The sequence below is a fragment of the Elephantulus edwardii genome, unplaced genomic scaffold, assembly GCF_000299155.1.
Source record: "Elephantulus edwardii isolate Elephantulus edwardi_28Jun2011 unplaced genomic scaffold, EleEdw1.0 scaffold00028, whole genome shotgun sequence".
Lineage (NCBI taxonomy): Eukaryota > Metazoa > Chordata > Mammalia > Macroscelidea > Macroscelididae > Elephantulus > Elephantulus edwardii.
The window spans coordinates 6,052,825-6,077,224 of record NW_006399778.1 but is presented as its reverse complement, the minus strand read 5'-3'; the positions used below and the strand labels follow the sequence as shown (position 1 = coordinate 6,077,224).

At 42.5% G+C, this 24,400-nt stretch overlaps 1 protein-coding gene across 1 annotated transcript in view; it reads left to right on the top strand.

The window, feature by feature from the left end:
- Window positions 1–24,400, top strand: part of NIPAL3 (NIPA-like domain containing 3) — a 68,315-nt gene that overhangs the window by 29,751 nt on the left and 14,164 nt on the right. Inside the window, exons 4-9 of the mRNA XM_006883513.1 lie at window positions 1,639–1,698; window positions 8,103–8,248; window positions 13,897–13,993; window positions 18,189–18,324; window positions 19,702–19,790; window positions 22,884–22,947. Of these exons, the coding sequence (XP_006883575.1) occupies window positions 1,639–1,698; window positions 8,103–8,248; window positions 13,897–13,993; window positions 18,189–18,324; window positions 19,702–19,790; window positions 22,884–22,947 (592 nt within the window). The remainder of the gene's footprint in view (window positions 1–1,638; window positions 1,699–8,102; window positions 8,249–13,896; window positions 13,994–18,188; window positions 18,325–19,701; window positions 19,791–22,883; window positions 22,948–24,400) is intronic.

The following is a 24,400-nucleotide window of genomic DNA, read 5'->3' as shown; positions in this document are numbered from 1 at the left end:
TGACAAGCCTAAATGGAGCCACTGCCTATCACCTAGATCCAGCAAAGGAGCATAAATCTATTTGCTTTCCTTGATCCTGTTAAATAAAACTCTTTTTCTTGGCCAGGACTGGTAAATTGGCAACCCATGGAGTGACTTAAGTAAAATGCTCTATGTTTTTCCCACACATAGTAGTTTATAAATTGTCACTTTAATGTCTTTAATTAAGGAAAGTAGTTTGCCACAGTCTTCAACTTTCCCTAGTGTCCTACATCTGGCCTTCTTTCTACAACTGTGTCACTACTCAGCCCCTCAATGGTTTAACTTTTAGTCCTTGACTTTTAATAAAGATCAAACAGTCAAGTTCTTAAAGAAATAAAGGATTAACATGTAATGATGGAGCTCCAGATATCGGCCACAGGAAATTACAAGCTCTAAGAGCTTCTAAAACCACCACCAAAAAAATATTAGAAGTAGCAATAACTACCTGTTACTGGGAGCCTGTTACTTAGGAGCCTCCGGAATGTACAACAGATAAGTGCTTACCTACTAACCAAAAGGTTGAGGGCTCAAAACAAAGATCACAACCTTGAAAATTTATAGAGCAGCTCTCCTCTGGACATATGGGACCACCATGAGTCAAAATCAACTCAGGGGCAAGTTAATGTTATGTGACTGAGTCACTGCTCCAGATAACTTGGTAATTAATTATATTAGCTCAGCTATTGAGCCTTTACGTGTTTCAAATTATTTACACCAATAATCTCATTTAATTACCCTATAATTCAAAGTTAAAGGTATTTTCAATGATAAACAAATTCTCTTTAAAAAAAAAAGGGTAGAGAGGAAGAGGGAAGGGAGAAGAGGAAAGAAGAGGCCAGATTTGTTACACTCTTGCCAACATACACGGTGTAAATACTCCCACTCAGTCCAATTTCAACCTATCAATGGTTTCCTGGCTGTGGAACAGTCAGCAAGCTGGTGCCAAGTGGATCCAGCACAGCGTGCCACAGACTAGGGAACTGAGACTCAGGTGACTCAGGTGACTTGCCCAAAGACACACCACGGGGAGATGTAGAACTAGATTAGTAACTTCCAGGCCTGTTTTCACTGTTCCACTCCGTCTGCAGTGGTCACCAGCCCCATCCTTTAGTGCAATCACTGGGGAGCTTTGAGGACATCTGGGAGAGTCAGGGTGAGAAAAGAACTGGAGGGAAAATATCAAAGGGACATACTACCATGGAAGGAATAAGAGGCCTGGCATCCAACAGTCCTGGATTCAAACCTTGCTTTCTCCTACGAGCTATGGAATCCTGCATGGGTTCTTCACCTCTTTTAAGTCTGTCTTCCCATTTGTCTAATGGGAATAATAATAATGACTCAAAATAACTTAGACTGCAGATACTCAACACATGACATTTCTGGCCTTGGGGGAAGTCCTTGTAAGACTGAGAGTGGAACCTTCCCTTCTGAGGTGGAATCTAGAGGCTCCAGAGGAAAGGGAGCTGTGGAGAGTGTGAGAGGTTAGAGAGTCCAGGGACCCAGTGCAAAAGAGTCATCCAGAAAGGCGTGGCCTCTGTTGATTGACAACAGCCTCAATTCTTTTTTTCTTATTCTCATTTGGTCTTTAAATTTTCTTTGTTTGGGATTTTTTTACAGCTAGTGCCATCATAGGAATCATATTCATTAAAGAAAAATGGAAACCTAAAGATTTTCTGAGTAAGTACAGTGATTTGACCTGTTGTTCCTTTTGTTTGTTTCTCTGTTCAGTATAAAACCAGCTCACCCGGTTGCGAGAGCATCCATCTCCCTCTCCCACCTGTGCTTCTCCGTTCCCTCCTCTTCAGGTGATGAAAGCTGGGTTTGTAACCAGCACTTCCCCAAACCAAACCACCAGAATCTTTAGTAATGCTTTTCTTTTTAAATGAAATTATATTTTGTGATTTTAATGAACATTTACAGAGAAATTAGATTTTCATTCCTTCATTGTTGCACATTTTACTCCCTCGCCCTCCCTTCCCTCTCCTCCCAGTTCACTTTTTTTAAATTATTACATTCAATCAATATTTATTCAGCATCTTTTCTGTGAATTTTACAAAGGCCCCTTAAATGACACCCTCCTTCCCTGACTGAGCTCTGAAAGAATGGGAGATAAACACTGGAAATGAGAAGGTATGCTTTATTAGTAATACAACGAGACTGGAACATGTGACTCTGCTCACAGTCGTCTTAAGGAAAACATTTGGGTTTGCAAATGAGAAATGTGTGGTACTAATCTCATGTAATGGGGGGCAGGAGGGAAGAAAGCAATGTGTCAGTGTTTAAATTCTTTTATTAAATCAGCTCCAGCCAAGTGAGAAAAAACAACCAATGGAGCAGGAGGCAAAAGTGTCACACTAATGGTGGTTCCTCCACCTAGAAACCTGTGGAGTAGGGAAGAAGTGTTCCTCCCAAAACAACTAAGTGCTGAGCTCTATTGTAGATGCTGGCGATACACAGGTGGGGTTTCTGCTCTCCTAGTAGATGCAGCCCAGTGTATGGAGGTGAAGATAGGGAAGGCATGTAATTAATGAATGAACAACTGAACACAATTAAAGCAAAATGAGTGCTTTAGAGAAAATAAGAGTGCTTCTTGCTGGGAGATGGGAAGATAGGTTTAGACTCTCTGAAGAGGTTAGTTTTTGAGCTCAGACCTAAACGATTAGGGACCTAATGATTAAATTAAGGAGTTAGGTTTATAAAAATCTTCAGACAGCTGTTCCTTCAGAGCAGGAACAGGTGCAAAAGCCTGAGATAAGAATAAAAAATAAGCTTGTTGGGTAATGGTAAGGCCAGAGTAGTCCAAGGGTGATAATTAAGGATGGAGGAGAGACCCAGGAAGGCAAGGAACTGGGTGGTGTCAGAACTTGTAAACCACTCTAAAGACTTTGAATTTCTCTCTAGTTGTGATCAGAAGCAAGAGAATTATACAGCGGAATGTCCAAGGCCAACCCCCAAGATCCTGAGGGCTGGGTATTTGCATTTTTCTCAATCTCCCCAGAGTGATGTATATACTAATCTCTGCATCTTGCTTTGAAACTCATCAACAATAAGATGAATTGATGAGTGGGTAGAGGCATAGAGAAATGGTAGCTATATGGTAAAGCAAACACAGCAAAACACCAAGACATAGAATGGTCATAGGTCAAGAATGAGCAAGTTTGACCGTACAGCTAAGCTGCATGCTTAAGGACTAAGGGTGCTCACTGTGTGATTTTTGTGTGCCAGAAAATTGTCAAAACAGAAAGAGAGGCAGTTCCCAGGATGTTTTAGACACTTAGCCAGGTTTAGGAGCCACTGTTTTAAATCATTGGTGTAGAGTGAAACCAGGGAAAGGTCGGAGAACATAAAAAGAAAACCATCTCAAAACCAGAAATGCAGAACTGGAGGCTTTGGGGCTACCACTCAGCAAGCAAAACAGACCAAGACGTTTGAAAAATGGATTGACTTGCAGCAGACCTGGTGGGGTGGGGTAGTGTTAGGAGGAAGGCCCTGGGCTGGCTTAGAGGCCAGTGTAAAGTTTGCATTCTTATTAGGGCCATTCTGCAAATGAAAACCAATGTCTTTTGTGAATTGGGGAAAGGTAGACAAAACACTGTGGGCATATGTCTTGGTGAACAGATCACAGACTGGATTTTTTGCTCTCTTCACGCCTTCAGCCAGGTAGGTGCTCCTGTGCAGTAAACAGCCTGCGCAGCTATACATGACTTCCTTGCCTAAAGTTCCACCACATTCCCTCAGTACTAAACTTGTGCTGGACCATGCAAGCATGGACTTGAGCAAGCCCATCCTTGCCTAAAGGAAACTTAAGATGGTAGGCTATATCTCAGCAGAGAGCTTGTTGTTGTTGTTGTTATGTGTCATCAATTCACCTGCAACTCATAATGACCCTATGTATAACAGCTTTGAACCCTGCTCTATCCTGAGCCAACATTATTGTCTCTGATATACCTACTCTCATTACCCCAGTCACTGAGTCAATCCATCTCATCCAGGGTTTTTATCTCTTGCACTGTCCCTCCACCCTCTCAAGCATAATGTCACTTTCCAAGGACTGGTTCCTCCTTGCAACATCCCCAAATTATGTCAGACGGAGCTTCAGAATCCTTGCCTCCAGGGAGCAGCCTGATTTCACCCTCTCCAGGGTGAACCTCTTTTCTCTCCTGGCAGTCCATGGTGTATTCAATACCCTTCTCCAGCACCACAGCTCAAAGGCATTCATTCTATGTCATCCCTAGTCATTGTCCAGCTTTTTGATGCATAGCACACAATTGCAAAGACCTTGGTCTGGATCAGGCACAACTTAGACTCCAGACTGGCATTGTTGCTCTTCTGTGCTCTGGAGATGTCCCTGATAGCTGACTTCCTCTGTTAAATTTAACCAAGATTCGTTCATTCTTTGAAAAATTTCACCATGTATGTTTGAGTGCCTCCTACATTTCTTTTATGAGACCCAGTGCCAAGAATGAAAAGTCATTAATGTGGCATCATATTTTCAGGAGACAGTAGGATAAAATAGGTACAATCAAAACTATTCTTGAAAAGTCTAAGAGCCTCTAATCCCGAGAAAGACAACTCTGAACTCTCAGCACGTTTCTGCTTGCCCGAAGCTGAGCCAGACCTTGACAGGCTTTTCATTAACTGTTCTGGTTGAGCAGGAGGGTAAGAGGACCCCAGGGAAGAGGCAAGAGGCTGTTATCCTTCACCCAGAAGTAGGCCTCCCGGACCACTAAGCCGCTGCAAGCTCTGGCCTTCTGGAAGATTGATAGTGTATAGACAGTGCCCTTGGGAGGAGGTTATATAGCCGGTTGGATAAGGACTAAGTAGTTGGTTTTATAAAATTGTTAATTGGATGACAGTTTACAGAGCAGATCAGTTTTCCATTTAACGATTCATCCACATTCTGTTTCATGTTATTGATGATAATCTCCACACTGTACATCATCTGACCCGCTTCTGCCTGTGTTATTATTAGGTAATTTTTTAAGCAGTATATGGTAGGCTCAAAGGCTTGTTTTTCCTGTTAGTTGATGGTTGGGTTTTTTTTTGACAGAATAGTTAACCATTTATTCACATTGTTGACAATCCAAGACTTAATCCTAAGGAAGGGATAAGATAGCATCTAAGAACATTCAGATAGCAACAGGAAGTTGAAAAAGTACAGCACTGATGTGGCTAGAGCTCTAAAATGTGCCTTGTGGAATGTACCTTAAAACCACAATTGCTGTTGGTGTTGTTAAGTGCCATCGAGTCGCTTGTGACTCATAGCAAACCTATGTTCACCAGCTCTGAACTCTGCTCTATCCTGTGCCAACCTCATTGCCTCTGACATACCTACCTCCATTAACCTAGGCACTGAGTCAATCCATCTCAACCAGAGTCTTCCTCTCTTGCGCTGACCCTCCACCGTCCCAAGTATGACGTCCCTCTCCAAGGACTGGTCCTGCCTTGCAACATGCCCAAAGTATGTCAAACAAAGCTTCAGAATCCTTGCCTCCAAGGAGTAGCCTGGTTTCATACTCTCTAGGATGAACCTGTTTGTTCTCTTAGCAGTCCATGGTATATTCAATACTCTTCTTCAGCACCACAGCTCAAAGGCATCAATTCTTCTGTCATTCACAATGCAATACCATAACTTTCATATTCTGTCTGTTAATGGAAGTGATAATTAGTAAAACTACATTGAGTCCTATGACCCAGCCATTTCATTCTTAATTTTATACCCAACAGAAATATGTCCATTTATTTTTCAAAAGCTATATTACACTGGACCAATCGGTAGCATCAGGATGGATGGCAAAGAGATTGAGATTGTTCACAGCTTCAGTTTGCTCGGCTCCACGGTCAACACTCTTGGTTAGGAAATCAAAAAACGTATTGCGATGGGAAAGTCTGCTGTTAGGGACCTCTCTAAAGTACTCAAGAGCAATGGTGTCTCTCTGGAGACTAAGGTCCGCCTGATACAGGCCAGGGTTTTTGCAATCACTTGTTATGCATCAGAGAGTTGGACAATGACTAGGGAGGATAGAAGGAGAATTGATGCCTTTGAGTTGTGGTGCTGGAGAAGAGTATTGAATGTACCATGGACTGCCAAGAAAACAAACAGATTCATCCTAGAGAGGGTTAAACCAAGCTACTCCTTAGGGGCAAGGATTCTGGGGCTTCGTCTGACATACTTTGGACATGTTGTAAGGAGAGACAGGTCTTTGGAGAGGGACATCATGCTGGGTAGAGTGTAGGGACAGCACAGGAGGGAAAGACCCTCTATGAGGTGGATTGATTCATGACTGGGGTAATCGGGATGGGTGTGTCAGAGGCAATGTGATTGGCACAGGATAGAGCAGGGTTTAGGGCTGTTGTACATAGGGTCACTATGAGTCGCAAACGACTCAACAGCACATAGCAACAACAACAACATATTACAAAATGTTCAGATCAGCATTATTTGTGGTAATTCAGAACTGGAGGGACTACTCAGATGCCCATCAATATTGTTGTTGTTGTTAGGTGCCAACAAGTCTACTATGACTCATAACAACCCTATGAGCATCCTCATCATCTCTGATATACTTGAGCACATTGTTACAAAGTCACTCTGTCAATCAGTTTTGTTAAGGGTCTTCCTCTCTTTCACTGATACGTTGTTATATGCCATTGTGTTAGAACCTCTACATAAACTAACCGCCCCTGTGGGTTTTCAGAGGCTGTAAATTGCATGGGAGGAGATTCCCATCTTTCTTCCTCAGAGTGTCTGGTGGATTTGAACGGCATCCCTTTTTTACCAATAAGCCACCAAGGAGCTGGTCGCCCCAGCATAAGTAGTTGTGCTTCCAATGAAAAGATAAGCAATTAAAATCCAACAGCTGCTCCTTGGAAGAAAGATGGGCAGTCAACTTCCATGGGATTTACAGGCTCTGCAAACCAGCTGGAGGGTCGTTGTGGGTCAATTCTGACTTAATGGTACGCAACAACAACAACAAGCCCATATAGTTCCCTGTCACTGATATGAGAATGAATAAATAAATGGTATCACATTCACACAATGGAACAGTAAATAGCAGTGAGAATGAGTGAATTACAACTATACAACACAACATAGATGAAAGTCACAAAATGAGTGAGCACAGACACAAAACAAAAGATATATACACACCTATGTTCATTGCTGCATTGTTCACAATAGCAACGAGACAAACAACCCAAGTGCCCATCAACAAACGAATGGATAGAGAAGCTGTGGTATATGCACACAATGGAATACTATGCTGCACTGAAAAACAAAGAATTCATGAAATATCATACAAAATGGGTGACCCTGGAGGACATATGCTGAGTGAAATATCTTAGCCACTAACTGATGAGGGAAAGAACTGTTAAAAAGGAATATATGATTAGGTATTGTCGGCATGACAACAGTCCAGAATAAAAGGTGCATAGCAAAGTGGACTTGGGGGATGGGAGGGAGGGAGGAAATTGTGCAACAATGAAAGAATCTTGTTAAAGAGAAAAGAGAATGGGGTTGGGTAACGAGGTAAATGAGCAACAATGAATGGAAATGCAAGTTCTCTATAAACTGGCATTAAAATCTCAATTAAAATTTTAAAAAGAAAAAAAAAAACACCCAACATACTGTTTCTAGAAAGTGTAAAACCAGGCAAAACTATTAGTGTTATTAGAAGTTGGGATGGTGCTGCTCTTGGTTGCACCATGTGAGCACTTGTTAAGTTTTGTATTCTCTGTTCTGATATTCCCGGGCTGCATTGTGGTTTTAACATACACTGGAAGAGGGGCACTGTGGGACTTTGGGGATCCTGGTAATATTCTCTTCTTTGTCCCAGATATTACTTGAGTGTCTTCCCTTTATCTAATTCATCAAGCACTTTTTTTATACTCACATTATGCTTAAAATTTTAAAATCGTAATTTTAAAGAAGCTACGCTATTTTTTTTATAAGCTAATAGTTAAAGAGAAGAATGACCACTGGCAGTTGGCTGAGTGTCCCACTGGAATCCTGTTCTCTTGTTGCTGAGAGCACACATCCTGCAGGGAGTCCTGTAACAGCCTCTTTCCTCCACACCCTGCAGGGCGTTACGTCTTGTCCTTTGTTGGCTGCGGTTTGGCTGTCGTGGGCACATATTTGCTGGTGACATTTGCCCCCAACAGCCACGAGAAGATGACAGGCGAGAACATCACCAGGCACCTTGTGAGCTGGCCTTTTCTCTTGTACATGGTAAGAGAAGCTCCTCATCCTCCTGTCTGAGGTGCAGGAGAGCGGATTGTGACATACCAGCTATCAGAAACTTGGAAATCCACTAATAGGGAATTCATGAGTCATATCTCACTTCACAGACACTGATGGCAAGGTCTGTGAAGAGGACACAGTTCATGAGGAAATGCTTGTTTCATTTACTTTCACTGTGAATAATGTCTATAGCTGAGTATGTAATATGATACTACATTTTTAGAAATATATCTAGTATGCTACTGTTGTTGTTAGACAACAGCATATGTTGTTGTCAGGCCGATTCCATAGCTACCCCTTCAGCAGGTTTTCGGTTACTGTAAATCTCATGGAAGGAGGTTGCCCATCTTTATCCCTCAGAAAAGCTGATGGATTTGAACTTCTTGCCTTTGGGTTGGCAGCACAACTCTTTACAACTAAACCAGCAGAGCTCCCTAAAACACTGTCAATCTCAGAAGCTAGAGTTGATGAAGAAGAATGACATCAGAATTGGAGAATCACCAACAACCTGCAGTGTGCAGCTAACACAACCTTGTAGAAAATGAAGAAGACTTGAAGCCTTTCTAGATGAAGACTTTAGTCTTCAGTGTGGATTATATCTCACTATAAAGTAAATAAAAATCTTCACCACTGGACTGATAGGCAATATCATGATAGAGAAAAGATTTAAGTTGTCAAGGATTTCATTTTACTTGGACCTACAATCAATAACCATGGTAGCAGCAGTCAAGAAGTCAAGTTATATATTGCCTTGGTCAAATGTACAATCAAGGAGCAAAGGTGTAAATTGAAAGACTAAGATGCACCTGACCAAGCTTTGATATTTTCCATTGTTTTGTATGCTTGTGAAAGTGGGCAGTGTGAGTAAGAAAGACCAAAGAGTAATTGATACCTTTGGGGTATTGGTGAAGAGTGTTGACTATCCCACAGACAGCCAAAGATCAAACAAATCCATGTTGGAAGAAGTCCAGTCAGAGGCTCCATAGATGCAAGGGTGGTGAGACTCTGTCTCGTATCCTTTGATCCTGTTACCAGGATGCGCCAGTCCTTGGAGATGTGCATAACACTTGGAAAAGTAGAGGGACAGCAAAAAAGAGGAAGACTCTCAAATCGATGGATTGACACAGTGACAGGATGGTGAGGAAGGCACAAGACTAGACAGAGTTTCAATCTGCTAGTCATGAGTTGGGACAGATTTGTTGTCACCTAACCACATGAGTACTGGATGGAAGAACACAGTCAGACCACCAGTCATTGTTTCTGGGAGTTGGAATTATGAGTACATTTTTATTTTCTCTTTATTGTTTTAAAATTTTCTATAGTGGCCATTTAACACTTATGGTAGAAGGAGGGGAGAAAGTTAAAATTTTAAACAGGACCTCTGGTGGCCTAGTGGCGAGAAGCTGTGCTGCAATCCCAAAGGCATATGATTTGAATTCACTAGATGCTCCCCTGGAGAAGGATGGCCAGTTCCCTCCTGTGCCAGTTGGATCTGACTTAAACACACACACACACACACACACACACACACCCCACCCCCAAACAAACACAAACCAAAAAATTTAAACAGTAAGAGAAATATATATAATTTTTAAGTATTTCATAAAAACTGCTGGTTTATCATTCCATGCCCAACACTTTTAAGTATCATGTCACATTCTTTCAACGACATCTCTAAAATAAGTTCTCCCCATTTTATGCTGAGAACTGTGGGGCTCAACTAGGTTAGGTACCTAGCTTACAGGATTCATTAAGAGCAGAGCTGGGCTTGAAGGCCAGACCTCCTTGACCTTGGGCTCCAGAGATCTTTCTCTCCATGACTTGCTGCTTGAAGTGTTTACCATCTTCTCTCTGACACAGCAGACTATGTCCTGGTGGAGTTCAGAGGCCCTTGAACATTCTTTTTCCTCAGTTCACTCACAGCCAGTGAAGTCTTGGGACAAAGAGATTTCTCATAATTGGACTACGGCATCACCCTACACCATGAGAGCTCCAGAGTTTATTGTGACGCTGCCTTAGAAGGAACCTCGTGGGTATGAAGAAATATCAGCGAGACAAACCCACCTTTTCAGGAAGGGCTTGACCCCAAAACACAGCTTTTTACTCAGGAGGTCCTGGGCTCCAGTTCTTTCCTGCTGTGTGGTCTTAGCCAAATCACATAATCAGCAGCTCTGACAAGAATCACTGGGCATCCTCCCCAGGCTGTTGGGAGGTACCTAAGGTCACACATAAATCACCCAGCACATAACAAATACTCAGCTAAGTGGTTGGGTTTGTCCCGCGTGCCCATGACTGTGAGCCACTGCTGCCAGCCTGAGAGACTTGGCCAGGTCCAGTTCAATAAATATTTATCAAGTGTCTGCTGTATGCCAGAAAAATGTGGCTATAAAAAGACAAATGAGACATGTTTATGTAACTTGTAGTTTATGCAAGAGGCCAGCGCACAGTGTGTGCTCATTTTTGGTGCTAGTCATGTTCTGTATTGTTGTTCAGGGTCAAAACTGACTCCTAGCTAACCCTACAGCAGGTTTTTACAGGCAGTAAATCAAACGGGAGTTGACTGCCCAACTTTCTCTCACAGAGCAACGGGTGGATTTGAACTGTGTGCTTTTGACTTGGCAGCGCAACTCCTTACCACTTAAACCACCAGAGCTCCCTCATGTTCTACGAGGTCCCTGCAAATGTTGAATTTGTGAATATTGTACTAATACTCTTAAGGAAGGTTTGGAGTTATGTTCCTCGGAGCCTCTGATCACTAATTTTATTAACTGATCAATGCGTACACTTGTTTTATATGTGTTACTATGTAAAGCCATTTAAGCTATGATGGCTTCATTGACAATGAACTTACAATCAACAGCTTTATAATTAATGCTTGAACAAAGCTTATCTAACACATGCCATTTTCCCCCACGGCACGTCTCAGCCATTTTGCACCAGGAACATTAGACAGCACTTTAGCACTATGCTTAGGGATCAGTTTCAGCAGCAGATTGCTAATAAAAAGCTCAAAAGTTCATGGCATGGTAGGCTGTGAAAAGGACGTCATTGTTTAAGACTTGTGACCCAAAACAAGGGCAACATCGCCTTGTTCAACCTCAGCAGGGAAAGTGCATGCTGGGCAACTGAAATTTGTCACTGCTCCGTACATGTCTGCCAATGGCCACAAAGTGCCACGAGTATGACTTCGGGGGTTATGAGTCCATTTGAGCAAGTAGGGAAATTTGCAAACATGAAATCGCTGCATCTTGAGGCTCAGTTGTGTATGCGGCCATCCCATGTTACCACCAAGTGCTAGTTCAGGACTCATTTAAGCATCAGCAACCCCAAGCCCGCTGCCATGGAGACATCGGGAAGAATGGCCAGACGCTGGAGCCACCTGAATCCCTGAGCAGTGGTTGGGGGTGTTGGTGGGTGGCTATACAGCTGCTTGATTAAGTATTCTACAGCAATTAGAGATAATTATGACAACTTCACAAAACACGAAAATTGTGTATGATGACTAAAATCAGCCTGATACAAAATTATATGTTGACTATGATGCCAACTAGATAAAATATGTATTCACTAGGACAAAGGCAGGGAAGAAACAGGCAAATGAAGACAGCTGTGTTTGATGGTGCTGCAATTAGGAGGAATTTTCTTTATCCTTAAATTCTTTTTACAATCCCATTAGAGCTTCTTTGTAGGTTTTGGCAATAAATAAACTGCTGGGGAGTTGGGTGGACAAATGGAGTGACCCATTGTCCATGTTTTTGCTTCAGTTTTAGTTTAACTTCTTGAGAAAATACTGGCAAATGTTTATAAGGTAGAAGGGACAAGTTGTTGATGCAAAAGGCAGAGCTGCTCAAACTGCAGACTTGCCAATGTCTGATAGTGAGTTTCTGCTGACCGAGTACCTTTTAAACGTCAGTCACTGGCTCTCCTCTCTTACGTGAAGCCCTGTGAGAGCTCACGGGCCCAGGAGTCAGGCTTGACATGTTCAAATTCTGTCTCGGCACTTGCTCCCATGGAATTGTGATAGTACCAACTTCATAGGCTTGTTGTGCTGATTTAATGAGTTTTGTATAATGTTTGAACAGTGCCTGGTCTAAAATAAGTGTTATTAAGTGTAAGCTACAATTAAATTACTTTTACTCAGCATTGTTGTTGTGTACCACGGAGTCAGAACTGACCCATAGCTGACTCTCTGGCAGATTTTCAGAAGCAGTTACTCGCATGGGAGGAGATTGCCCATCTTTCTCCTGCAGAGCAGCAGGTGGCCTTAAAACTGTGTGCCTTCAGGATTGCAGTGCAGCTTCTTGCCCATAGGCCACCAGAACAGCTCTGCAAAATAAGAATTAGCTCTTATTTAATAGAGAAGGTAACTGAGGTTTTGAGGTGTTAAATGACTTGCCTAAAGTCACACAACTAATTAAGAGGCAGATTCAGGTTCAAACCTGGGCTTCTGTAGCTTCATTCACATGCCATCCTCTTTCCGTTCTGCCAAACATCCAACAGGGAAGGTTAGAAAATTTTGGGGGAGCATACCTGTCTTTCTTGGTGAATGAGGATCTCCCTCTTTGACCCAGTTTTAATGGGATTGCCAATGGGACAGTAAACTAAGAAGACACTTGTCTCAGCCCAAAGAATCTTCACTATCCAAGACAGGGTGGTGGATATGAAGCCCTACCATGAGGTGAACTGTGAATTCTTTCTCTATGTTATTTTATTTAAGAAAAAAGAGAAAAGACTACAGCTTTCTATATGGATTACATCTCAAAATCAAGAAAACAAAAATCCTTACCACAGGACCAATAGACACTATCATGCTTAACAGTAGTGTTGTCAAGTTTCCTTTTGCTTGGATCAATAGTCAACACCATGGCAGCAGTATTCAAGGAATCAAAAGACCTGCTTCATTGGAGACATCTACTGTCAAGGATCTCTCCAAGGTACTAAACAGCAATGATGTCAGTTTAAAGACTAAGGCGTGACTGATTGAAGCCATGGTATTTTCATTTGCTTTCTGTGTATCTCTGAGTTGCACAGTGAATAAGGAAGACTGAATAACTGATGCCTTTGAATTGTGGTGTTGGAGAAGAATGTTTAATAATAGCATGGACAACCAAAAGAACAAACAAACCTGCCTTGGAGGAAGCAGCCAGAGTATTGATTAGCGGCAAGGATGGTGAAACGTCTTCTCACGTACTTACGGCATGTTATCAGAAATGGCCAGTCCTTGGAAAATTACATCGTGCTGTGAAATTTAGAGTGTCAGAGAAAGAAAGGATGACCTTCAATGAAGTGTACTGGACCAGTGACCATAACAAGTGGGCTCAAGCATGACAGAGATAATGAGAATGCCACCAGATAAAGCAGAGTCCGATCATAGATCATAGGGTCACTGTGAGTTGTAGTCAACTAACAACATTATCTAGAGTTCAGAGCTTTACTCAGCATTTTTCTTTTTCCCCACATGATAAGTAGTTGGCTCTGAGTAGTTTGGGACATGCCGAGTATTTAAGTTCTCTTTCAACTCAGAGGAGCTATGATTTGGCTGGAATCAAAACCTGAGCTCTGGCCAGGCCCCCAGAGCTGCCCAGCTCCGCCTCTCTCGGGGGTCCTGCTGACCTGCTGTTTTCTGCCTCCTGTAGCTCGTGGAGATCGTCCTGTTCTGCCTGCTGCTGTACTTCTACAAGGAGAAGAACGCCAACAACGTCATCGTGATTCTTCTCCTGGTGGCCTTACTTGGTAAGTGGCAGTCCGGGCCTTGAATTCTGCTGTCGTAAAAGGAACTGACACCAACAAGAAGTGGGAGATTTCCTCCCAGAGCTGTGGTGAGATGGGCTGTGTCACCATCTGCTGATGCAGGAATCTGGGGGTACCTCCCATCAGGCCAGTCATGCCACTGCCTTTGTTTGCATTCTTTTTTGTTTGTTTGCATTCTTGCCTCAAATACTGCACCTTTCAAGTGCCAGGAATTGTGTCAGACCCTGCAGGTATACAGGTAGCAGGAAAGACAAGTACCTGCCTTCTAGGATCCTTCCTTCCAAAGGGAGGAAACAGGTAGCCAGCTGCTACATACTACATAGGTTTGTGCAGTGACTCACAGTGGACAAAAGTAGAGCAGAGTAGGAGCCAAGGTGATTGAAGAGGTTATATTAGAGAGTTGGAAGTAGATCCACCAGACCTTTCTTCCTACTTCATCTTTGTCTGGAACTTCTGCTGACAACTGTTCAGCATCTGAGAAACATGTAACCACAGCAGGGTGATTATTACACTGGCCAGGGACCATATCCATATGTCCAACATGGAAAGCAAAACTCTACCCCTGACCGCTGCTGTGCCACCACATGAGAGGGCCTGTTAAATGAGATGAGCACACATGCATGTTATTTCTCTGCTGTCCTTCCGTGGAAAGCTGTCGTTCCCAGTGACAGGCAATCCACCACACGGATATATGTCATAGAAGGACACAGCTTGATAATTTTTATTTTTGTTGGGTTTTTTTTTTACCCAAATAGCTGTATTGAGATATTTTTTATTTTCTTTTATTAATTTTAATGAACATTTACAGAGATTTTGGATTTCCATTCATTCATTGTTGCACTGTTTTCTCTACCCCCCCAGTTCGTTCCTCTCTCTTTTTTTTTTCCTTGAAAGTCTGTTTTAATTGTCCCATTGCCACAGTGCTTGTCAAAACTGGTTCTGATTAATCTCCTTTGTCAGTGTGTCCTTTGCCATTCCCTATCACTCCTCCCTGAGAGAGATTTCACCCTGATTCATAAGGAAAAGGGGACGGCGTATTCTCTTAGCTATTTCCTGCTGAAAAGGGACGCTGTAGGTTTCAGGGTGAAGAACTTCTCTCACTACTCTAAAGGGCCCCTTTGGCAATAGGAAACATGTAGACTAGAGATATTTTTTTTTAATACCATCAAGTTCACCTGTTTAAGTAACTCAGTGATTTTTTTTTTGCATACTCACAGAGTTATGAGATTATAACCATGTAGCGTCATAGATTTCCGTCACCCCAAAAAATCAGCTTTGCACCCATTTGCAATCCATTCCTATTCCTGCCTCTGCTCGTCTGTCCCTGAAACCCTGTAGTTGTTGTGTGTCACTGGGTCAGCTCAATACAAAGCTGCCCCTCAGGACACAACAGCTGCCTCATAAGGTTCAAGGCTTCAATCGTCACAGAAACCGATCACCGGATCTTTCTTCCTCCAGAGCAACAGCTGGGTTCAAACTGCTGACCTTTCAGTCAGAAGCTAAACACTTACCCAGTGAGCCAACAAAACTCTTCCCCAACAACCATTCATCTAGTTTCCATCTCTGCACATTTGCCTGTGTGGTCCTTCGCTGTTGGCTTCTTTCCCTCAGTGTGGTTTTTGGGGTTTATCCAGGCTGTAGGCCTTTATCGGTACTTTATTCTATAATGGCAATTTTCTTTGCAGAGTCGAATAGGAGGATCAAGATTCCAAAACATCTCTCCTTCTGAGTAGGGAGATCTGAAGGTGCTGAGACCTGTTGGCTGGTCCCCTTCCATCTGCCTGATGAAACTGCTCACCTGTTGTTGTTATTGTTAGGTGTCATTGAGTCTGTAACATGGCAACCTTATAACATCAAATCTGAGCCCTGCGCTAGCCTCACAATCTCTGGCACTCTCAAGCCCATTGCTGCAGTGGCATCTAGTTTTAAAATTGTCGTGCAAGCCTCAGTTAAAATGAAGGGCCCGGAAGCTACTATATGTGACAGGCTATTGGCAAGAGGAAGCAAATTAAGTGGAAACTGGAAAATATAGGAAAGCATAGCAGTGCAGCCAGTTGTTGTTAAGTGCCATTGAGTCGTAGATGACACATAGTGACCCTATGAATGAAAGATTTGAACATTTGTATAACTTTCATAATTTTTCCAAGTTCATAGAGTTTCCAGAGGGAAGCTATTTCAGAAGTGGGTGCCACTCCTACTTCCAAATCTGTTTTAATCTGGGAGCTCCACCAAACACTGTCCATCATCCCATTTGCAGCCAGAAATAGGCATTATTGTGTTCCATTCTTGGGACATTGTTTTAACTCCTCTTTGGGGTAGGAGGTTATCAACTTAACCTTAGAAATCATTTCTGTCCCATTGGGTTTTGAAATTGCACAGAAGCAGATTAGCAAATTGGTGTGCTGGAGAGTTGCTGTTCTCATTGTGTTAGGTGCTGCCGAGTCACATGATCCCATGTGCCGGAGTGGAGCTGCCCCGTGGGGTCTCCTTAGCTGTGATCTGTATGGAAGCAGTTCACCAGCTCTTACTCCCATGGACCTGCTGTCTGAGTTTGAGTTACAAATTTTTCACTTAGCAGGCAAGTGCTTAATTATTTGCACTACAAAGGCACCTTTCTTTCTACCAGAGAGAATAGGAAGAATATATGAGCATTTAATTTATTGGTTTACCAGTTCTACAGTCTCCATTTGTGACATTAATGACATCCCTCATGCTTTTCAACTCTCACCAGAATTTAATTTCTTTTTATCCCTACCTTTTAAATCATTATTTCCAGCATATATTTTATAATATGCATACCATATTAAATACAGTATTACATGAACATACTTTTAAAATAAATAAACATTCTGAAGCTTCATCTGACATATTGCAAGGCAGGATCAGTCCTTGGAAAGGGACGTCATGCTTGAGAGGGTAGAGGGACAGCACAGGAGAGGAAGACCCTCGATGAGATGGATTGATTCCATCACTTGGGTAATGGGGATAGACATGTCAGAGACAATAAGATTGGCAAGGAATAGAGCAGGGTTTAGGGCTGTTGTACATTGGGTTGCTATGAATCGCAGGCGACTCAATGGCACATAACAACAATATGTTTAGAAGTGTACATTCACAAATGTGTGTTGATCTCTGGTCTCAAGAACTAAGGAGCCCTGGCAACAGAGTGCATAATATATGGAACTACTGACTAAAAGGTTGGCAGTTCAAATCTGACAGTTTTTCCAAGGGAGAAAGTTGAGCAGTCTCCTCAACTTTACAGCCTTAGAGACCTGATAGTGGGTCGTTATCAGATGGAACTGACTGGACAGAAGTGGATTTTGAGTTTTGGGTCTCAAGAAATATTTTAAAAAAATAGAGTGAGTATTAAAAATTAAAAAAATAAGGAGAAACCTCAGACCTTTACACACCACATTTTTTAAATGAGAATTTCACTCAAGGGAAGTTCACTATCCCTTCTCGGACTGTTTTGACTCATGCTGTGTTCCAGGCACAGTCCTGGGCCCTCTGGGATTCAGAGACCTGCACATTCTTCGTAGAATGTAGAAGTGACAATTGGAAACACCTGTCAGTACTTTACTTTCCTCTCTTCCTGGATAGATTATCCCAGATAATGGGTGATCCATGGAAGAAATAAAATCCAGTTCAAACACCATCTTCTCACTGTTGAAAACACAAGGGTAAATAGGCCCGTGTTCCCTTGTCTTTTTTGTTTGTTTGTTTGTTCCCTTGTGTTTTGCAGCAAGGTTTTTTGTTTGTTTGTTTTTCATTCTTCCTCTAATCCTGATGCCATTGTTTGACATTATTCTTCATTCACATTGTGTTTCATACAATCATTCTCATGCATTATGTTTTATGAAATGAATCACCATTGGGCCTTGCCCATCATTACCGTGTCTTTTCGCCCAGATTCTTTGCATTTGTTTCCCCTCCTCCCTCCGCCACTAAACTGTGCAGCCATGTGGCTTCCCCACTACTTATCCTCACCCCTTCACTTACCCCCATTGAGTTTCCTGTACGTGTTTTACTAGTTATCCTTCTATTTTCACAGTAATGGTCTTATGCAGTATTTGTCCTTATGAGACTGCATTGCAGCAAGTTATTTTGGGATCTAAACTGACTTGTGGAGTCGGACTTGCTCCTTGTCACTGAGACTCCCCCATGCGCTTGTTCTCAGGCTCGATGACAGTTGTGACAGTGAAGGCTGTGGCTGGGATGCTCGTGCTGTCGATACAAGGCAACCTCCAGCTCGACTACCCCATCTTCTACGTCATGTTTGTGTGCATGGTGGCCACCGCCGTCTACCAAGCTGCGTGAGTTGCCATTTCTTTACCTGTTGGGCCTCACTGGCTGGGTCTCTTCAATTTCCTGGACCTTCTTCCATTTGTTTTTGAGCATACAGATGAAGTTTATCACCAGGGTGTGACATCCACTAAAGACAGGGAATTTGCTCATTTGATGTATTGTGCCAGAGAGGGGCTGGTGCCACTTGAAAGCTGAAGCCTTAATTACATTGTATTTCTTCTCTGCATCAAAACATGAGAATAGTAAAACATTACACAACATGAGGGAGCCTTGAAGATATGTTAAGTGAAATATCTCAGTCACAAAAGGATAAATACAGCATAGCACTGCTGCTGTAAAGCAGGGCAGACTTGAAGAGGTTGGCGAGGAATGGGGAAGGGGTCAACAGATAATGAACACTGAATTGGAACAGATGAGGGGAAGAACTATTTGAAAGGAATATATGATTATACATTATATGTATGAGAACAGTTTGGAAAAGGGGGGGCACTGGAGGGTGGAGGGGGGAAGGAGAAAATGTGCAATAATGAAAAAAGTTTTAAAAAATTTTTTTAAAAGAAGACATTTGGGGGGGAGGGGGAAATCCCCAAACCTAACCATGAGAATACCGGGTCCGAGACAGCCATTCTGGATCTTCTCCCAGGCAGGAGTCCCATTTCAGGAACCTCAGAAGAAGCCATGCTGTCACCATGAGGCTCCTGTTTGTTGGGTAGAAAAGAAAAAGTTAGCATTTCTTGCCCCTGAGAAGTCTCCCTGAAAAATTGCCAAGTAGACAAATGAAGTGGATTGTTTCTCTCAATGTAAGAGTGCAGTAAAAGCAACAATACTGAGGTCCAGCTGTGCAGAAAAAGGTGCCTCACTGGGCTGGGAACTCACCCAGGCATGGGGCTCAAGGTGGGGAGTGCGTGCTCTATGAAGGTCTGAATAACCTTCCCTGTGGGTTCAGGAGGCTCACTTGCCGAATGTGCTGTATCTTTTCCATGAATGCATGACCATAATCACACTGTTTTTAAATTAAGAAAATTTATTTGAAAAAATAAGGGCATCATTGGACAAAATGTGTTAACATGCCAGAAGTTTCTTGTGAAACCTTCTTTGAGAAACCAAGCATTACTCGAGTTTGGGTTGGGGTGCAGAGATGAGAAGGGCATTTCAGAGGATGAGGCCATGTGGCCAAAGGTGTGAGACTGAGAAGATGTGGACCTCAAGGTGTGTGTTTCAGGGAAGATTGGAAGGAGTGTGGGCCCCACAATGGCATTTGTGTTAATCCAAGCAATTTTTTCTTCCAGTGCATCTTCATATTTGAAACCATAGTCTGCCATCATCAGGTTTTGCCTTTTTTGACATGCCCACAGTTCACAGATCTGAATATTTTTGTTTTAAAGGTTTTTAAGTCAGGCCTCACAGATGTACGATTCCTCTTTGATTGCCAGTGTGGGCTACATTCTATCAACAACCGTTGCCATCACAGCAGGTAAGGCTGGCTGACTGCTCCATCTGGCTTCTCTGTTAGCAACAGACATGTTAGCCTACTGATCAGTAAAGCAGTTCAGCTGCCCATTTCTCCCCTCAGAGTCACGTCTGGTTTTCATGGAGAAAGGCAGGATTTAGAGCTAAACAGGTCTGAGTTTGCATCCCAGCACTGGCAGTATCTGTGAGGTTCTGGGGAAACCACTTGATGTCTCTGGGCCTCAATTCTATATTCATAAAAGAAAAGTAAAAGCACATACCGCTAGAGCTTCAATCAGTGCATCCTAATGCCCCCTGCTCTGTCCAGCTTATGGATCCTGGACAAGGTTTCCTGAATCATTTTCGTCACTCTGCTAACTCCACAGTCCCCACTTACTGAGTGGCTGTGCATCTCTTCTATGTAGTTATTCTAGTTCGTGAGGATGTAAAATAGCTGCCACTATAGAGCTTCTCAGTAAGTTCCCGTTCTAAATTATATGCCCCTTTTCTTTCACATCACTCCTAAATCTGTTTTTTAAATAAATGTGAGGGGGGAGGGACTGTATAACAATGAAAAAATTTTTCTTTTACTTTTCGAAGAGAAGAACGAACTGGAGGGTAGAGGTGGGCAGGGAGAAAAGTACAACAATGAATGAATGGAAATCCAAAATCTCTGTGAATGTTCATTAAAATGAATAATAATTTAAAAAATCTAAGATGGCTTCAGAGGTTGCAAGCATATTAAAGAGTGGTTTTGTTTTTAAAATGGCAATGATGACGAAATTGTCAGAGTAGAAAAGCTGATGGGAACCAGTGTGCCTGCCTTTGAAGGACGCATAACTGTAAAGGCTTTGCACTGCGTTTTAGGCACTTGGTGTCCAGTTTCCATTCAACAGAGGTAGGAGCAAGCGGGGCATATAAGCAAGCCTTCCAGGATATAAGCCACTGTGACCAGGACCAGGGGTCAAGTGGGACATTGACCCAGAGCAACCAGAAGCTAATATAATAATCAAAACCCGTGAAAGAGAAGGGTGAAGGATGATGGTTACCAAGGATGGGAAGGGGTTGGGGGGAACATTAATAAATAGATAACCTGAACGAACAGCTAAGCGATATACAATCAGTGGTTGAACAGTTATTCTAATTAACTGCTTGTTGTTATGTGCCGTCGAGTCACCTGTGACTCATAGTGACCCTATGTACAACAGCCCTAAACCCTGCTCTGTCCTGTGCCAATCTCACTATCTCCGACACACCTACCCCTGTTACCCCAGTCACTGAATCAATCCACCTCATAGAGGGTCTTCCTCTCCTGTGCTCTCCCTCCAGCCTCCCAAGCATGACATCCCTCTCCAAGGACCAGTCCCTCCTTGCAACATGTCCAAAGTATGTCAGGTGGAGCTTTGGAATCCTTGCCTCCAAGGAGCAGCCTGGTTTAACCCTCTTATATTAAAAAAATCATTGTTACTGGTTTAAAATTGACTCATAACTAACCCTCCAGCTATCCTGAATACCCTCAAGCTTTTCAAAGGGTGTGAATCACACAGGAGGAGATTGCCCATCTTTCTACTGTGGAGCAGCTGGTAGGTTCAAACCGCCTACCTTTGGTTTGGCAGCACAGCTCTCTACAGACTCAGCTACCAGAGCTCAGTTGTAATTAATGTTATAAAATAAAATGTGTATGAATGAGTGAATGAAAGACCAATGTGATTCATAAACTTTCACTCATATAAACTAAAGAAGAATGAAAGCCATTCTCAGTCAAAGGCAGTAATAAGCACCATAATTGAGTCAGAAATAGAAGTCGAGGCAAAAATTTGGGTAGGAGCTTAGGCCCTGTGGAGTGAACTGTGCCAGAAAGGGGCTGGTGGCAGGCTCTTGTCACTCCATGTCACAGAATTGGATCTACAGGCTGGTCATCTGTTGGCCACCAGAGGTTAGAAAACAAGTCATTTGATATTCAAATGGCAAACAGACACATGAAGAAATGCTCCAATTCTCTGGCAATAAGAGAGATGCAAATAACCGGGCAGCAAGTAATAGCTGTTGGAGAGGATGTGGCGAGAAAGGAACTCTTATACATTGTTGGTAGGATTGTAAAATGGTGCAACCACTCTGGAAGGCAGTCTGGTGCTTCCTCAGAAAGCTGAACATAAAAATTCCATATGACCCAGCTATTCCACTACTTGAAATATACCCTGAGAATATGAGAACTGAGACACAAACAGATTTGTATACCATTGTTCACAGCAGCATTATTAACCATCCCAAGAACATGGGAATAGCCCAAATGTCCAACCACAAATGAATGGATTGAGAAGTTATGATACATTCACACAATGGAATACTATGCAGCATGCAGAAGCAATAACTTTGTAAATTATTACCTAACTTGGGAGGGACTGGAGGGCATTATGCTGAGTGAACTAACTCAGTCCCACAAGGATAAATATTGTATAAGCCTGTTATTGTAGAATGAGTATAAGGATCCAGGAGGGGTGGAGTGGCTGGAAGCAGAGGGATGTGGATGCACAGGGGAAGAGGGGCTTAATCATTGGATTGTACAATTTGATGGGTGGGAGGGTGGGGGAAATTCAAAGAATTTGTTTAAATTTGTATTCGAATTGTGTAAATAAACTAGTGGGATAAAAAGAAAACGAGTCATTTAATCATGAAGACTTACCTCTTTATCTCTAGAAAAATGGAGGCAATGAATCCTGGTAAAATGTGGTTAATAGGGCCTCTACTTTAGAATATCATTTCTCTGCTAATTTGCCAGGTTTGATATTATCGTTGGGAAAAGCTGAGAGAAAGTCAAATAGAACTCTATTTTTGTGAATCTAAATTTTTTTTCCAAATAAAAGGTTTATGGGGGAAAAGAAATTGAAAGATGGAGATAGGAAAAAGCCTGGGGAGAGGGGTCTAAGAACAAGAACAGTCTGTTCCCCTAAATGGCTTTTATTCCCCTCATCTCATGCTTTAGCGGGCACGGTAATAATAGCTTTTGATCATTTCATTTCTGCTGCAGGGAGGAGAGTGTAGCCAGATCCCACACAGACGGGCAAGTGGGGGGGGTTGAAAGTGACCGCCCTGTGTTTTCTCTTCTGTGTTGCTGCAGGTGCAATCTTTTACCTGGACTTCATTGGGGAGGACGTACTGCACATCTGCATGTTTGCGCTGGGGTGAGTGCTGAGTGGGCGTGGTGCATGGACATCCAGGGCAGGTTACCTCTGTTTCCCAGTTATTTCTTCACTCAGATAATCCTTTTAAAGCCAGGTTGGTGGCTGAGCTGCAGAGCTTTGTCTCCAGGGGTGAGCATCTCTTGCAGAGGCGCCCTGTCTCTCTTCGGCTGCTAGTCATCTGTCAAATAACACATCTGAGCACATGAAAAGACTCTCAGCTTCACTGCCCATCAGAGAGCATTTTGAAGCTACTGGAGAGACTGTTTCCCACATATTTTGCAAAAAATTAACAGGGTTGATAATATTCCATGTTAGCAAGAGGATGAGACCATTGCTTTCAAGAGACAAGCAATTCCCAGCTGACTTTGCAGTGGGTTTCTGGAGGCTGTAAATCACATGAGGGTGATCACCCACCGTTCTTCATGGACCCTCCGGTGGATTCCCAGCGAGTTAGCAGAGCTGCTTTTAAATTAGCCACACTGTAATGTGGAAGCCGTTTGGGAGTATCAACAAAAAGTTTAAATGGACTTTCTTTTAAAAGAAATAACTTTTTAAAAAAATATTTATTTAGTAATTTGAGTGAAGGTTTAAAAATCACATTGATTTTTCACACAGTCATTCATAAACATTTTGTTTCATTCTACCTTTTTACAAAGACAGCATTGAAAGCAAAGAAGGGAGTTCCTGCCCCTTCCGAAACTGAAGCCAAAGTAAAGAAGGCAGTCCCGAAGGGCACCCACAGCCACAAAAAAAAAAAAAAAAGATCCACGTGTCACCCACTTTCCAGCGGCCTAAGACGCTGAGACTGCCAAGGCAGCCCAGATTCCCCGAAGAGCACCCCCAGGAGAAAGAAGCTTGACCACTCTGCCATCATCACGTTTCTCCTGACCACTGAGTCAGCCATGAAGAAGATAGAAGATAACAACACACTTGTGTTCATTGTAGATGTTAAGGCCAGTAAGCACCAAATCAAATAAGCTCTGAAGAATCTAAGACACGATGTGGCCAAGATCAACCTTGGTTAAGCCTGATGGAGAGAAGAAGGCCTGTGTTCGACTTGCTCCAGACTGTGATGCTTTGGATGTTGCCAACAAAATTGGGTCATCTAAACTGAGTCCAGCTGGCTAATTCCAAATGTAAATTTATCTCAGGGAAAAGAAACCAACAAAACAACAACCTCACACACATTAGTTGCCATTGATACCTGTAATTAATTCGTAAAATCTAATCATATTGTGTATTGCCTTTTCCCTTCACCCAATTTACCCATTTATTTTTTACTCTTCCCTCCTTCTCTTCCTATCCCTGTTATCAATCAGATATTTATTTATTCTCGAAGTGTAAAAAAATCCTTCCTTAATATTTATAATTGTTAGATGTGTCAAGTCAAGTACAACTGATGGTGGCTTTCTGTACTAGAGATCTTAAACCATAATTCCCTTTCTGTGATGGA